Raw genomic sequence first — 16,032 nt, 5'->3', positions numbered from 1 at the left:
TTGGTTTGTAGAAATTGCTCATGTATTTCTTTCATAAGAAACACCATCTTTCCTTCTTTTTCACATTTGTATATTTACAGTAATAATAAACAGATTAGCCTGCTGTCACAAAAAATGTTGGGATTTGTGACGCTACTGTGACATAAAACCTGTCAAAACGCAAATATCATTTCTATCTGAGGCATTGTAACAATTCTGTACTTTAATTGTTAAGCTGCATGGTTTACCTACCTAGGCAGAGGATAGAACCTATTTCCATAATGCAGCAGATTAGATTCCATCCATTTACCTCTCTGTGCCTGATAAAGAATGTGATGTTTGTCTTTCTTTTTTGATTCTGTCATCTGTAAAATACTGATTTGCAGGTTGCAGTGTTGACTTTTCTTGCCGTTAGCAAGCTTACCTAGCCTGTAAATGCAAATAGTCATTACAGTTGTTAAAATCATTTTAAATTTTACCCATCAGTAGAGAGAAAAGAAACCAGTAAAATACATATTAAAATCTGCTTTTTAAAAAGAGATCTTCAGTGGGAAAAATAATAAGTGCTAAGTTTAAGTATGAAATTTTAATTCAGCCTCTCTGTGCATGACCGTTATCACAGTCTGATCATTTATTGTTACGTAATTACAGAGTATTTTAATGTTACTTGATCTAGGTAATAGTAGTAATGCCTACCCATTATAAATCCCAGAATGTGTGTAGAGGCTATACCTGTATATAACAATGTCTGTATCACTATAGAGTTTTAACTTGAATTTTAAAAGGCATTCAGTGGTTGCAACCTGTGTGGAAGCAATAACACTTTGGTCAGGTGACTTAAGGGTTATGTAAACAGCATTCAGAAACTGACTTTGCACACCATAAACTAAGTGCGATGCAGTAAAGGATCAGTTAGAATCTTCCTTGTCTTGACCTTGTGCTCTGACATAATACTAAATCATGGCTTTGGTGAAAGCTGACTGAGTCTCATTGCTAACTGTCATGCCTTTCTTTTACTCTCTTTCAGCTGAGACAATCCCAGTCATACTGCACAGACACAGAATGCCTTCAGGAATGTGAGTAACTATTGAGATCAGGAGCACGGAAGTAAAATAAATAGTAATTAAAATACAGTCTGGCCGGTATTTAAAATGCAGCAGTTGATTTAATGTTATAGGAACATACTAGTTATATCAAATACTACAATACTAAAATTGCTTCATGGGGGAGGTAATTTCTGAGAATCTGTGATACAGGTGAATATTGTACATTAGAAGCATTGTATGGAAGCAGCAATAGTGATGAGGCTGGAGGTGTCAATACACCAGCATGACCATTGATCAGGCCCCAAGCGCTACTGAATCTTACCATTAGCCTCCAAATAGGATGATTTCATTTTTTCCTAAGGAGAAAATTTGGAGGGGGCTGTATTTGCCCTCCTTACAGTCATAGCAGCCTAACCACAGGAGACTGGATATTCAGCACAAACCCTGACACGTACCATGTTCACAACTGGGGCTGGGTGACCTGCCATCGATACTGTGAGCCCTCTACTCCACTGTGAGGGAGAGGAGATTCCCCACCAGTGACTGGCAAGTTTACATACAGCATGCCAGCATTTCTATTGACTTGGTGGCTGTGTAGCTAATGAAGCAGAGCACTGAGGTGTACATTTCTTGTAGTTTGCCATGAAATACATCAAAAAAACTCTCCTGAAGGGTGAGCATTTACTAGGACAAACGTTAGCAGCATCTGCAGGGAAGCGTAGCTGTGAAGAGCTTATGCAGTAATGTAAGCTTGCCCTGGAGTGCTCTGTTTACACTTTTCATGGTCTAGGGGGAATGTTGCCAAATGCTTATAAATAAAAATGAAGTGGCTCTGTTTTTCCTATATTGCTTTACCAATTGAGCATATGAACTCACTCAATTAGCCTGCATTAGGACTACTGTAATGCTCAGAGGGAGGAGGGAGCACCTGAGCAGTGTTTGGGAAAGCAACAGCTGCTGGTGCTTGTGTCTTCTACAGCTCTAGGAGCAGTGCAGTCAAGGTTTCTAGGATCTGTGATAGAGAGCATGCCTTTGTTCACTCTCATGTTCCTCCGTCTTCACTCCCCAGTAAAACCTGTTTAAGGTTAGGCATCTAGGTTGGACTTGCAGTAAGACTTCCCAGAGTGAAACAGTCCTAGATTCATTGCCACACTGGGTTGAAGGGGAAAAGCTATGAGCTTTCCCACATAAACCCTGAAAAAAAGAGAGTGGTGCACACATATGCCGTACAGTGCTGCTGGCTTTACTCTTTGTATGTGGGCTTTCCAAGTTATGCTGTGTGTCTGTGACTTCTAGCACCCCTCCTCTCCCAGATGCACCTGTCCTGGGGCAGACTTCGGGACTCCAAGCATTAGACTTCTGTGTCCGGGCTGTTCTTTTTTTTTTTGGTGGTGTTTTTGTGGAGGGTTTGTTTATTTGTTTGTTTACTCACAGGCATGTAGAAGAGGCAAAGAGGCAGGTAACAGGAGGCAGAATATTTTCTGTGTTAGAAATAGGCACAGACTGGCTGTGCAGCTTTCTGAGCTTTAGTCCGCAGTCAAAATCAAGTGATGGTAGGTCATTCTGCTCAAGCCTTGGGAGTCTTCATTTAGGGATGCGACAGCGGCAAATGAAGTTGTTGGAGGGTGAGGGCTGGTTACGCCCCAGAAAGAAACCATTTCCTCCCTTCCTGGGAAGTTTCCATTTCCAGCGTGCCGGCTTTGGCTGCCTGATCCCCCATCTCCGGTCCGGGGCAGCCCGGACGACTGTATAAATGAGTGAGTTCTGTTATGTATAAATGAGTGAGTTCTGTTATGTATGGACACAAAGCTTACGGGATAGCTTTCATGCTACCAAGCTATAGTACAGTGGGGATGTCAATGCTTTGTGGCAAATAGCTTTCCATCCTGACAGGGATGCTTGTGATAACTGTGCAGATGCAAGCAATTTGGCAGCAATTGTTCCAAACCAGTGGTTTGTTTCAAAAACCAAAGCAAAAATTGTAGAGTAAATCCTCTCCTATGCTATTATATTGCCTTAAATTTAGTTCCAGCAAAGGTATTTTTCTGCTGATGCAATGACACTGGCTGCATATTTGTCAGATTATTTTGTGATGCTTCTGTGATTCTGTGCTTGGGCAAACATGAACTCTGTAAGACTGTCAGGAGTCAAAGGCAAAAATAAACAGGCTGAGCCTGGAGAAGCTTCTAGAGGTGTTTTCAGAGGCAGATTGAAACAATTCTGGGCCAGTCTTCTGTCCATTGCTTCATCCTGTTCTGATGAGCTTATGTTTGAGGTGGGTCTCCTCTTCCTTAGGTCCCACAGCTTCATTTCCTGTTACTCGCTGACTTTGATTCCGTATTTCAGGACCTAAATATGAAGAAGCTTGTTTTACTACCACCCATTTGCTCATTCCCAGGATTTCATCTTCCATCTGGAAGCACAGCTGGGAATGTTGTCGTACACAAATTCTTAAGTTGCAGGGCTGTGGAATAACTGATGAGATGTATGTGGTTTTGCTTTGGGAGGCGTCAGGGCTGTGGTTCAACCAGTGTCACAGCAGCGTCATGTGTTACGCTGTTCCTACCAGCTGGAAGTTCTCAGAAACACCCTGCTTTGAGTCTTCCTGAGCACAGTTTGTTTTTTCAACCCTTCATTTCAGATCTCTCGATTTTTACAGCCAGATCAAAGCAGTAACTTCAAGGCTCCCCCATTCCCATTTTCGTGTTATTAGCTCTAAATTCTTATTTATCGTTGCTGGCACCATTATATTGCAGTGACTACCCTGCAGAGAGTTTCCTGCTATGGTCAGAACCAGTGCTTTTGGATTTGTACTCCAAGATCCAGGAGGATATTAGCAGCACTTCAGAGAGCATTTGGGCACTCTGCTTGATGGCTTTTTCTCTCCTGATTTTCTGCTGTCCGAATATCTGCTGTGATGATAAAGCATCAATCAGAATCTGATGACTGTTTCCTCCATTCCAGTGGGTGCCTTGGAGAAAACAGGCCTCAAGTTTTGAATATGCAACACATTTAATATTCTGTTGGGATTGTTTATGCTCAGCAAATCAGAAGATCTTACATTTTCCCCTGAAATGAGGAATAAGAGTGATAATTCTTTTCTGAATTCTGTCTAATGCAGGTGGGGCAGGGAAGATTTCTCTGAAGCATGTGGCAGTTGCAATATCAGCAGTTCATCCAGCTCAGTTGGTACTGAGCTGCTCTGATGGCTCATGGCCCTTCGCAGACAGCCTTCCATGTCAAAGGAAATGAGGACTACCGCCTTGGTTTTTACTCTGTTTTACTAGTAAAATCTGGAATTTACTAGTAATTCCCAGATGTTGTGACCTGGGTTTACCACATTCGTATTTTCAACATTATTCTCATGCTCTGCTAGCTCATAATATGGTCATAGATGACTGTCTCAAATGTTGTCTACTCTACTTCCAAATTTTTATGTATTTTAAAATGAATACATATCTGTGATTCATCTTGAGCTGTACTCACGTAGGGGAGTCACAGCAGCCTGAAATGTCTGCCAGCTCTTCCCTCCCTTTTCTGGTAATTCCCTTCTCCCTTCTGCTCAAGTCCTTTTTGGCTTTCTTCAGTTTCCTTATCCCTGCCTTTGAGAGTGTCAGCTTTCAGGGAAGGTCCCACATGCCCTTTGTCTTCCCTCATGACTCATCTGTTAGATACTTCTCTTTGTACGTTTTCTCTGCCTTTCTTCAGAGAGCAGGCAAGGCTAAAAACACTGTAAAAAACAGGCGGCACAAGTCAGAGAGCATGCTCTTGCCTTTTCACATGCAAGTGTTAAACAGTAAAAAGCTGACGATCCGAAAGGAGGTATTTGTACCCTGAGAGGGCAGACAAAGAGCACCACACAGAATATACTTTTACAGTAAAAGAAATGCAATCTTTCCTCTCTTTCTTTAGAGTACAACCTCACTCTGAATGAAAAATAGCACTTCAAGAGAAGAGCTAGGTTTAGGTGAGGAGTATTTAACAAGGACATTTATTAATTTTAATATTGTATTCTTGAGATTTCAGTCACGATGTGATTGGCCTTTAATCTTTAGAAATTATTTTTACCAAACTCCTCATTTTAACAGCTTTGACTGCCTTCGAGTAGAACATTAAATGAGGTGGCAAACATCTGTCACAGGAGATTCCCACCACCACCCCCCTTCCCATTTGTCTCCAAGAGAAGACTAATTTATGTGATCTTGTCTATGTTTCTATGGGAAAAAGCAAGTCAAAGAACTGTGTCTTGTACATGAGGCAACAGATAGGATTCACCAGTCGTTAGCTCCCGTGGGAGTTCATGCCACAATCTCAGACCAGGTCCTCATAATGCTTTTTTCTGCCTGAAGGTAATTCAGCTATAGTGTAAAATAATTCCCAGTAACCAGAGAGGCAGAACTGTTCAGTGGCTTCATTCAGAAGTCTGTGGATATATAGGTGTACTGAGCCCAGGGGACCAGATGCTCTGAAAATAAAGACCTTGGGCTGGATGCAGTGTTGTGTGGGAAAGCGGGTTAGAGACTAAGTTTAATGCTACTTAGTGACTCAGGAATATGTATTGCTACATTCTGTACTAGTTGGTGTCTCCCAGGCACTGGAGATTAATAACCAGATCCACCCATCAAAATGGGTGGTGGTAGGAACATTTATCTGTGAGGTCAGAACAGAACAATTTTAAATCCATCTGGAAATATTAGAAAATATCACCCACAGGTTCTCTGAAAGGATAGCCTTTATTCTTCAAGGAATCAAAACCCCACTTCTAAATTACCTGCAAAATACCAATTCTAGGTAAAAGCACTGTGGCTTTGAACTCTCAAAATAAGATTTTTTTTGTTCTGCCTATCAGCACAGATTCCATTCTGTGTGCTTTCAGCTTCACTCAACTGTTCTTTATCCGCAAGATGGTCTTAGCTGATTGTTTTCTAAGCTTAGTGATGGAGGTCTTTGCAGCAAAAGATTGTTGTCTTCTACATATTATTGCTCCCAGTAGCTGAAACAGCTTCTTTTCTGTTCTCTTGATTTGTGGTGCAAAGCTTTGAAAAGTGTGATTCTCCTTATTTATGTGATATTTTGCTTATGCTCATCTCCTTCTGTTAAGAGATTAAAGTAACAGATTCTGAAATATCTCACATCCTTATTAAAACACATGGTCATTTGTGAGAAGTGTGGGCTTAGCGGTTCTTGAATAGTGTAAACAGTGTTGTGGCTGTTTAGTATCTGGCATGCTTTGAGTAGGTAGTACAGAGTCAAACTGATCCAGTGATCAGCTGTTGTCTTGCTTAACTTAGTTTAGAACATGTTTCAGCTCACTTGGTTACGTCTAAACTGTATTACAGCGCAGGCTGGAAGAAATTGTCTTGCACAAATGTGTGTGGTTTCCTTCTGTGGTTCCTTCTGCTCCCTTCCTTGGCCTGCAGCATGAGCTCACCTAGCAACATTTACTTATCCCAACTTCTGTTTAACCACAGACCCTAAGTGCCCTGTCCTTCAGCAAAAATTCCAGAAGGCAGTCCTACTAGTCCCTGTTTCTCTTTATTGTATGGGGGATCCAGCAGAACAGGTGATTGGAATTTTCCATGTGCTACTGAGCATACGCACCAAAGCTGTCTTATGTGCTGCTGAAGGTAGTTTTAGACAGCTGTTAATGTTGTCTGGAAGCCCCAGAATAAAGCAGTTCTTTTCATGCCAAATTATATTTTAGTTCACTGGATTGCATATATAAAGGTCATTCAAGATTTAAAATATGATGGTGATAACAGTGATATTTTCCCTCAACACAGCTGCAGGTCTAAACTCTTAGCTGCCCAATTCCATATTCTTTCTGAGTCAATTACATGTTAGTGTAATGAATTAAAAGACGAGCATTCCTATTTATTTTCTTTGCACTATACCTTCTCCTCAAAACCAGCACACTTTATTCACTCATATCCCCAAAAGAACTGTCACTTGTAATTGTATAAACTCCTAGTCATATAATTCCTCTACATTAGCAACTTCTCAAGTTTTGAGATGTCTGTATTTTGAACATTTGAAAGGCAAAAGCTGTATGGCAGTTTTCTTTGCTTATACATGTGAATGGTGGTTGTGCTGTCAGAAACATGAGCTTCTGTAATGTTTTTTGATGTTTTTGGGTGCATGTGATGTCAGTAAAGGACATCAGTCGAACAGCCCCAATTCATGAAGAGTTCTCATGAGCTCATGCTAGTCACAGAACAGCAGTATTGCGAATGTCATCTCCACAAGCTTTCACACAGCGCCCCTTTGCTGTGTTGAGAACAAACCATTTTCATGTGTTAAAAATGCTACCCGGTATGACAGTGGGGAGGGTGGTTCTTTGGTATCAGCACTGACCTTCAAGGAGATTACTCCAGCAGTTCGCTGTGTGTATGTTACCTAGTGAACGTTACGTAAGAACAACTTCCAGCTGATACTGAATCCAGACCTGACTCCGTGATGAGATGATCCAAATGAGTTGGGACAACTGAAAAATCTGAATGATATGAGTGTCGCCAGAGTTTTACTAGATGTTAAAGTTTTCATCTTGCATCATAAAATAGAACAGCTCTTCTGTTTCTGGAATTATTCAGTATAGCTTGGTATTAATTGCTTTGTATTAATTGATCATCTATATCATTAATGAAGATGTTAGGTCTTTAGATACTATTGTGAATGGAGCCATGGAAGTACCTGTTGTGGTTTAAGCCCAGCTGTAACTCAGAACCACGCAGGCGCTGTCTCACTTCTCCCCTTTCCTCCCCCCGGCTCCCGGGGGGATGGGGAGGAGAACTGAAAGAATGTAACTGCCATGGGTTGAGATAAGAACAGTCCAGTAACTAAGGTATAACACAAACCACTGCTGCTACCACCAATAAGAATAACGATAAAGGAAATAACAAGGGAAGAGAATACAGCTGCTCACCACGTGCTGACCGATACCCAGCCTGACCCGAGCAGCTATCTAGCCCTTCCAGGTAACTGCCCCCAGTTTTACATCCTGGGCATGACGTGCTGTGGTATGGGATACTCCTTTGGTCAGTTTGGGTCAGGTGTCCTGTCTCTGCTTCCTCCCAGCTTCCCCTCCTCCCTGGCAGAGCATGAGGCTCAGAAAGTCCTTGGTCAGAGTAAACATTACTGAGCAGCAACTAAGAACATCGGTGTTACCAGTGCTGCTCCCAGGCTGAAAGTCAAAAACACAGCAATGCACCAGCTACTAAGAAGGAGGAAAAAATGACTGCTACTGCTGAACCCCTTATTCCATACCATGCACATCATGCTCAGATCCCACATTTTCAATATACCATCACTCTTATATATATACATATATATATATATCCATCCACAGAGAGAGAGAGATCGATCATTCTTTAGTGCATGGACCAATCCCTGTAAAGCTGCTGAGTCCATCTGGTCCATGATGTCAGGCTCCATCTCTTGTAACAGTCTTTCAGAGCAGGAGAGAGAGCGTGATATAGTCAATCTGCCAGGCCTCCCCATATTTGTACTTCAGCCATCATCCTCCACACCAGAGAGGCTTTAACTTCTTGGTTTGTTTAATTGCAGCACGTTTCAAACTCGTGAATAACCTGGGCAACAGTGTCCCTTGCTAAGTCCATCCCTTGATCATGAGTCCATCTATATGCCACATCTCTGCCCTGATGGCCTGAAGTGTCATGGGACCATCAGGCTCAAAATAATTCACCGTCCCCTTCAGCAGCTTCTGCAACTTGTCGCTGGGGACTCCATACAGCTGCCTTGCACCTCCAATGCTTCCAAAGCACAGGAGGGGCCCACTGGCCTAGATACTTGCCCATGCTGTCCCACACACCCTGCCACTCATGACTGTCCAGCCTCAGGGAAAATCTCTTGCTCCTCCTATATCGTCATCTAACCTAGACAAGGCCCAAACGTGACTCCGCTTAACTTTCGAGATCAGACAGAACGGTCGTGGGTAAAACACACTCTGTATGTGTGCCAACGTGGTTATCCCCATTACAATCAGCAGGCAGGTCTCAAGGGTACCCAAAGGCCATCCAAAACTTGCAGAACTCTCAAATGATGCTGCTGTACTTGTCACCCTCATAGGCTGACCACCCAAGGAGGGGAAAAAGATGCGTAATTGCTATACACTTCTACTATATACCTCCCAAAGTATAGAGGTGATGAACACACTGGGAACTCAAGCCAGATCAGTTTCATGATCAATGATTCTATTGTGTTACAAGTCATTACCATAAAGTACAATGAAACAAGAACCTTAGCCCAAGGCCCCCAGCCGATAAACACTAACACAGCAAATACTGGCTGTAAGTAAGGTACAACATGCTGAAACTGTGAGATCAAGAGCAACAACTTTGAGAGCCAATAAATCAGCGTTGTGACGCGTGATAATTAATCCAAAACAATAAATGCTTATCATAAATATGATTAGACACACTCTGGTCAGATCTGTCGTTATCTCAACCCTTTGTGCCCCATGTTGGGCACCAAAAGGAACTGTTGTGGTTTAAACACAGCCATAAATCAGAACCACGCAGCCACTCTTTCACTTCCCCCCCTTCCTCCCCCCAGCTCCCAAAGTGATGGGGAGGAGAATCAAAAGAATGTAATTCCCTTTCCCTAGAAACCAAACAAATGCACAGCCCAAGTGGCTCCAAGTGGCTCAGGTTGGTCATATTATTGAGAAAAGAAAATATACATAAGGGAAAGAGAATACAACCGCTCACCACCCACCGACCCATACCCAGCTCAACCTGATAGATACTGTTGTCAGTGGAGCCATGGAAGTACCGTAGATAATTAACTACACATTGGCTTACACTTCAGCTTACATTAGTTACAGTTTGATTATTTGGAGTTATTCTTCAGAGGAGAAAAGTTGTTTTCAGATCTGCAGGTATTGGCAAGAGGTTCTGGATCCAAAAAGACCAACCAGCTATGTCCAGTCCGAGGGGGTTTTCTCATTTTTATTTCAATGTTTTGATGTCTCAGCCATTCTGCATGGAAATTAGGTGTAAAAGTTTTATGTTGTATTCCTTGGCTTCACTTTTTCATTTATCTCATCATCATTTTTTCCCCTCCTGACAGATAGGTTTTCTTTGATGCTATCAGAAATACCACATGACCTGGATAATCAGTCATGGACATCTGGCGTATTGACACTGTCACTTGTTCAAATAAACTCTCAAGAAATAACTTACTGTAGCCAACAAAATTATAACAATTAGCTTGCTCCCTTCTTGCTAGAATTAGTATGTTCTCTGTGGGGGGCCTAAAAATGGAGCCTAAACTTTCATCTCTTTAGTCTTGTTCTCCGTTTCAAACAAACAAAAGGTTTTGAGGTTTTTGCCTCGAACGGGCAAAAATCAAACATACAAATGGGGGTTTTCCCACATAAATATATTTTGCATCGGTTTTGATTTCTTAAAAATCAAGTTTGATTTCTTAAACACAAAATATGTGTTTATCATCTCCAGTTCATTAGGAGTGTGAACTAAGAAATATTTATGGTATTTCTGAGTATTCCAGTGAAATCTTATGAAATAGATTCTTTTTTCAAAGGGATAAGAAATGTGATAAAAACCTGATGTAATACTAACCAAGAATTACTTGTCTCAAAGCCAAAAGGAAGCACTAATCAGAAAACTCAGCTGAAAAATACTTCCGGGCTTTTTTTGTGACCCATATGTGCGGTTTTGTTTTAATTTTTTTCATTCTGGGGGAAGAACTCTGCTGTCACTCTGTGTTATAACTTGGGTTTTCTTTGTCTGTAGTGCCAGGACCAAATTCCACCAGTGACAATGGCATCAGCTTTGCCATGATAATAATGGCCTGGGTGGTGATTGCACTTGTCTTGTTCTTACTGAGACCTAGTAATCTGAGAGGACCCAACACAGCCGGAAAGCCAACCAGCCCACAGAATGTAAGTGCATCTCCAAATGCCCTGCACAGAGACTCTACAATAGCTTAACTGTATCTTGTTTTATCACAGACTATTTTAAAGTCAAGTTTTCCTTACTTTTTTTTCCCCCCCTGTATTTTCTTGGAACCCCATTAACAATGAAAATGAGTAAAACCAAACTGAAAGTAGTAGAATCATGAAGGCCAAGTGAGGCCTGCCATGGGATAGAGCAGGTACAGGTGACTAAGTGTGGGTCATAATGTCCTCTGGACACTGGCTGTCCCTGGCTGGAACTGCCTTCTGCTTTCTTATGTACAAGGGGAAAATCACAACCTTAAGAGAAGTCAGTAAACAGAATTACAGCATGAGACTGGGAAGGTTGTCTTTGTCCTAGGTGTGGGATCATGGGAAAACCCCTGTTAATGCAGGAAACAATATTTTTTTTTTATGATCATTTACTCAGAATATCAAAAGGGATATTGAAAGGTCTTAAAGGAAAGTGTAATATAACTCTTCCAAGTTCTTTTATTGCTGAATTATTTTGGGTGAAGCACTGTTTCTAATCCTGTACATGTTTTGTTTCTTTCTTCTCCTCCTTCCTTCCCTAGGGACAAGAACCACCAGCCCCACCAGTGGACTAGAGCATTCAATATTGGAAAAGTTCAGTAGCTAAAACCTTGCACGACCAAATGGACAAAGTGACCAGATTACTCCTAAACCCCATTCAATACTGTTTTCTTTTCTCATTTATATAGAGCAGAATTACCATTCAGCAGTTATCTTAATGAACTGCTTTTAGCAACTTCAATTTTAAGTTTATGTTATTACAATTCCTAGTAGATTGTAATTTGAATAATGGTAAGGCATTGCAGAGGTTTTTTGGTTGTTGCTGTTACTGTGGACATTCCGCTGAGTCTCTTTCTGTTACAATGATCTTAATTTCTTTGCAGTGATTTCTGATATGCATTGAAAGAAAAGAAAAAAAAAATCCCTGTGCATCTATGATAATGGAAGGTTACTGACCTTTCTTCAGATTAACCCATATTTTTTCTCCAGTATGCTTTTGAGAGTTCTACTATGGTTGCAACTATGAGCTTAGTTATGTGGTGAAAAATTGAAATGATTTTATATTTGCCCTGGGTTCAGAGCAGCTTTTAGTCTGGTCTTTGGACCACTAACATAGTTTTCAGGGTTGTTGGCAGAAGCATGGATTGTCCACTAGAATTATACTCTGTGTGTGTGTGTGTGTGTGTGTGTGCACACACAGAAGTGAATGTGATAATTGCCACTGTCAAAGCTTTGACACATATATTGGAAACTTTACACAAAAGATTTTACCACCAAAAAAGAAATTAATTTAATCTTGTTCATTAATAAATGATATATGTTATTCAATATGTTGTCAAAAAAAATAATACATATATTCCAAAAAGAGATTTGTTTACTTATAGACTTTATGAAAGAAAATGTAGTGAGAAGAACTTAGTAGAATTTTCTGTCCTGGTATAGTCTTTTAATAATAATTGGTATCTTAACAAGTTTTTATCCATGATGTAAGGTGTATTGGACAGAATGAAATAATACCAAGAGGTTACCAAGTTTACCAACTTCTGGTATACAGCACATACTGGATATTCAGGTTTTTTCACTTGTATGTTATCAGCAATTCTTAACATTTCATCCTTATCTGCTGGTTGTACTTGTAGAATAACAAACTTGCAGGTGACTAGATATGGCATGTCTTTTCCCTATTTGTGTGTATGTGTGGGGTGTTTATGTGTGCGTATGTGTGGCTGTGCACGTACCTGTGCACATCTCCCATTGTGGCAAATGGGAATGACTTTTTTATGTACATTAACTTAAGAATATTTTAAAGATGTACAGAAAACCAAGACTGTATATTTTTCTTGATCAATTTGAAAAATTGATGAGAATAATTGTAAAGAACATTTTTATGTTACCAACATGAAGCTTCTTTCCATAAAGGTCAGTAGAACAAACATATGGGAATTCAAAGCCTTACCCTACAAACCTTTATTTCATGAGGACTTTAGTTATGGAGCTGAAGGGACTCACTGTTCAGATGCACAAAGGTTTGTATGAGTGGGCTCTAACAAAAATCTCACATCAGATCCCATGGTTGACAGGCGCAGGGTTTTCCTCCTCAGGGTAAATGGCAGGCAAGCCTCCTTGTAAAGGTACAGCATAGACCTGAAGAAAGGCTTCTGTAATTTGACGGAACTGCCCTTTGAATCTCTGTGGAATAGTGTGCTCCTGAGCACAGGGGCACATGTAAAAAAAAACAAAGTTAAGCAAAGAAGATTGGGCAGATGCTCTCAGTGAAATCAGTGCAGTGCCATGTACAGCAGTGGGGCTGCAGCAGAGACACTGAGAGAATTTGTTCTGTTATGTCTAATGGTGTACAGGCCACAGACACTGTGTAAAGATGTCACTGGGACAAGCAGTCTGACTGTGCTTGCTTTTTGCCTTCTGTGTGTGTTTATGTTTGGGATACTGTTTGGAACAGAACAAGTAATACAGCATCATTTTATTGACCCAGCAAGGAAATATATATAATCTCCTACACTGACCTTTTCTCCAAGGATTTTTGGCCAGAATTCTTCAGTATCAGACGCATAAAACAGGCTTCCAGTTGATTAAAAAGTCAACTGAAACGGGCTTTATTTCAGACAGTGTCACTCCTCATCCTATTGGAAGTTGGTGAGATTCATGGCAGATCAGTCTCACTTTACTTAACTGTCTGTGTATGTATCTATAAAACTCACCATGTACACCCGGCAGAAACAGTCTTTGATAAATGAACTTTTTGTTCAGAGCAGTGTTGTGTTTTACATCTAAATGAACTGTCTTTGCTTGAAATTCCTCAAAGTTATTGTCCCAGTGATTTTATACATATATGCTTTCCTCATGTAAATTCCTATTTTAAATTTTCTATGTAAAAGAAAAAACATTGGAAATATTTTATTGTAAAATGTTTTACTAAAGAGCCAGGCCACTATCCCACGTCAAAATGAATGCCTTTTAAATTCAGATACTCTCCCCAACGTATAACCTTCGGATCACCACTCTTAATTAAAACAAAAGTAACTAATTGTAGGACTGTATTTTGCCACTCTTATTTGTGTTAAATAGTGCCTTACTCATCAAGTAGTTGCACTGAAGTTTGTGCGACTACTCTGAGATAATGTACTAGTAGCAGCTTTAATAAGGGTGGCAGAAATCTGGCCTCTAGTGATGTAGTTTGCAGTTAAATAATTGTATCATGGTTACAGATGTTAATGGTAAATTTTGAGAAGTGTGGAAGAGATTAGTGGTATATGAAGCTTCGGGATATGATTAATTCTGTAATGAGGGTTTTAAGTTTGCTTAGTAAGAGATGCAAGTTGTAGCAACTTGGGAAATATGGAGGGAAGTTTACAATTATACCTTAGCTTAGAACTCTGTTAGAACAATAGTATTTTTAGAGTCTGCTTAACACAATTATTATACTCTGAAATGAAAAATCGTATGTATCCATGTCTTGTCTGCAGATCACTTAGCCTTGTAATGCTCATGATTGAAAAAGGAAGAGTGATGATGTGATGTACCTAATGTAAATCGGTGGTTTAAAATGTCTGAATCATGCCAAACAAAAAATCATCTGTGCCATTTGCGGTTTCCTAGTAATCTTTTACCGAGTACTTGGATTGGGATAAAGGGCTTGTACTATGCACTTTTTATTGACCTAACAAAATAAATAGCAATCATTAGTAACCTTTTGTCTTTGTCTCTAAGTCTTTGTGTAAGATGCTGCTTCCTCACTGTTCCCACTCTTCCTTCAGCAGCAGAGCATGAAATGCTGAGCACTGCCCCAGCAGCAGCTCAGATCACACATTAGGGATTCCTGTGTTAATCCAAGGAAAAGGAGGAAAGCACAAGGGAAACTTTAGGGTTTAAAATAATATACACCTGTTTAAAGATAGCAGTAATAAATACCAGAGAATCAGGAACAAAATCTGAATTTATTTTTAGTAATAATAATAAAGCATAATAACAAATGAGTCAACTTAGAAACTGTATTATCTTAATCAGAGATCATGAATGTCTGCTCATCAAGATTTACCCTTTTACTCAAATATTAACCCCTAAAGCTAAACTTTACTTACAAGCACACTTGTTAAAATGTTTGTCAAGAATACACACGCCTATTCTGAAAAGTGATGCAGAAAGGAAATTGCCACAAGTCCAAATTAACTATATTGACTGGATCTGCAAGAGGCCTAGCAGTTCAAGATCACCAGATCAGGTAGGTAGTGATTACTGTGCCCCAAAACCTGAAAAACAAAAAAAAGTATTTTATCTAAGATGTTTGGGAAAAATACATCAAATCATTGCAGCAAAACATTCCATGAACATTAAGTGGGTTCCCTGTGAAAATGGACAACTTGAATTCTTTTCTCCTGTTAACCCTTACTTGTTCAGTACCAGCCACCAGCCTACAGTGCAATTCACTGCAAAGAGGTGGGCCTTGGAGTGGGGAAAGAGGTGGGATGAACCACATCCTCCCTTGTACAACAGCATGACTCTTACTGGCTTCCAGGGATTTACACTCATCAACATCAACTGAAAATTTGTTTCTTCTCATACAAGAAAAGCAACTGACCCCGTGTTACTTGATCTTGTATCAAAATTATTGCCAACTCCCATAGCAGGCACTTTGAAGTTAAATATAATAACTAGAAGAAACTGGCTTCTGCATTACCTTTTTAATATCCATGGATAAGAGTGTTGGTGAAAGGCGGTATCTGAAACAAACCCATTTCAGTACATGACAATAAATATTAATTCACCATATACATACAGCTTTTTAAAAGTTTCACTTGTTTGCATGGAAAGTGATATTATAAATATTTTACACCATGGTAATTGAAAATACAGCAGTAATTTCTAATCAAAGGTCACAAGTAACAAGCTTTAAAATAAAAAGTTTTGCATTTATGTGTTTTGTTATTATGTCCTCTAGGCTATAAATGATGAAACAGAAGAATAATTTCTGTGACTATGTAGTTTCCAGATTTACACCTGTTTAAAAATTGTTGAAGATTA

General features: G+C 40.0%; 1 protein-coding gene across 2 annotated transcripts in view; it reads left to right on the top strand.

Moving 5' to 3' along the window:
* The window catches only part of SMIM14 (small integral membrane protein 14), a 58,442-nt gene extending 43,742 nt beyond the window's left edge, over positions 1–14,700 (top strand). For both annotated transcript variants that reach the window (XM_061471326.1, XM_061471318.1), the window contains 3 exons: positions 1,007–1,055; positions 10,799–10,947; positions 11,535–14,700. In XM_061471326.1, the coding sequence (XP_061327310.1) occupies positions 1,007–1,055; positions 10,799–10,947; positions 11,535–11,567 (231 nt within the window). In that variant the 3' untranslated portion in view covers positions 11,568–14,700. The remainder of the gene's footprint in view (positions 1–1,006; positions 1,056–10,798; positions 10,948–11,534) is intronic.
* The last annotated feature ends 1,332 nt before the right edge of the window (positions 14,701–16,032 follow it).

This window comes from Pezoporus flaviventris, unplaced genomic scaffold (assembly GCF_033815535.1).
Source record: "Pezoporus flaviventris isolate CSIRO_AGI_PZ_B2104156 unplaced genomic scaffold, CSIRO_AGI_Pfla_v1 ptg000002l, whole genome shotgun sequence".
NCBI classification, from domain to species: Eukaryota; Metazoa; Chordata; class Aves; order Psittaciformes; family Psittacidae; genus Pezoporus; species Pezoporus flaviventris.
The sequence above is the reverse complement of the archived record's forward strand: the minus strand, read 5'-3'. Positions and strand labels throughout refer to the sequence as shown.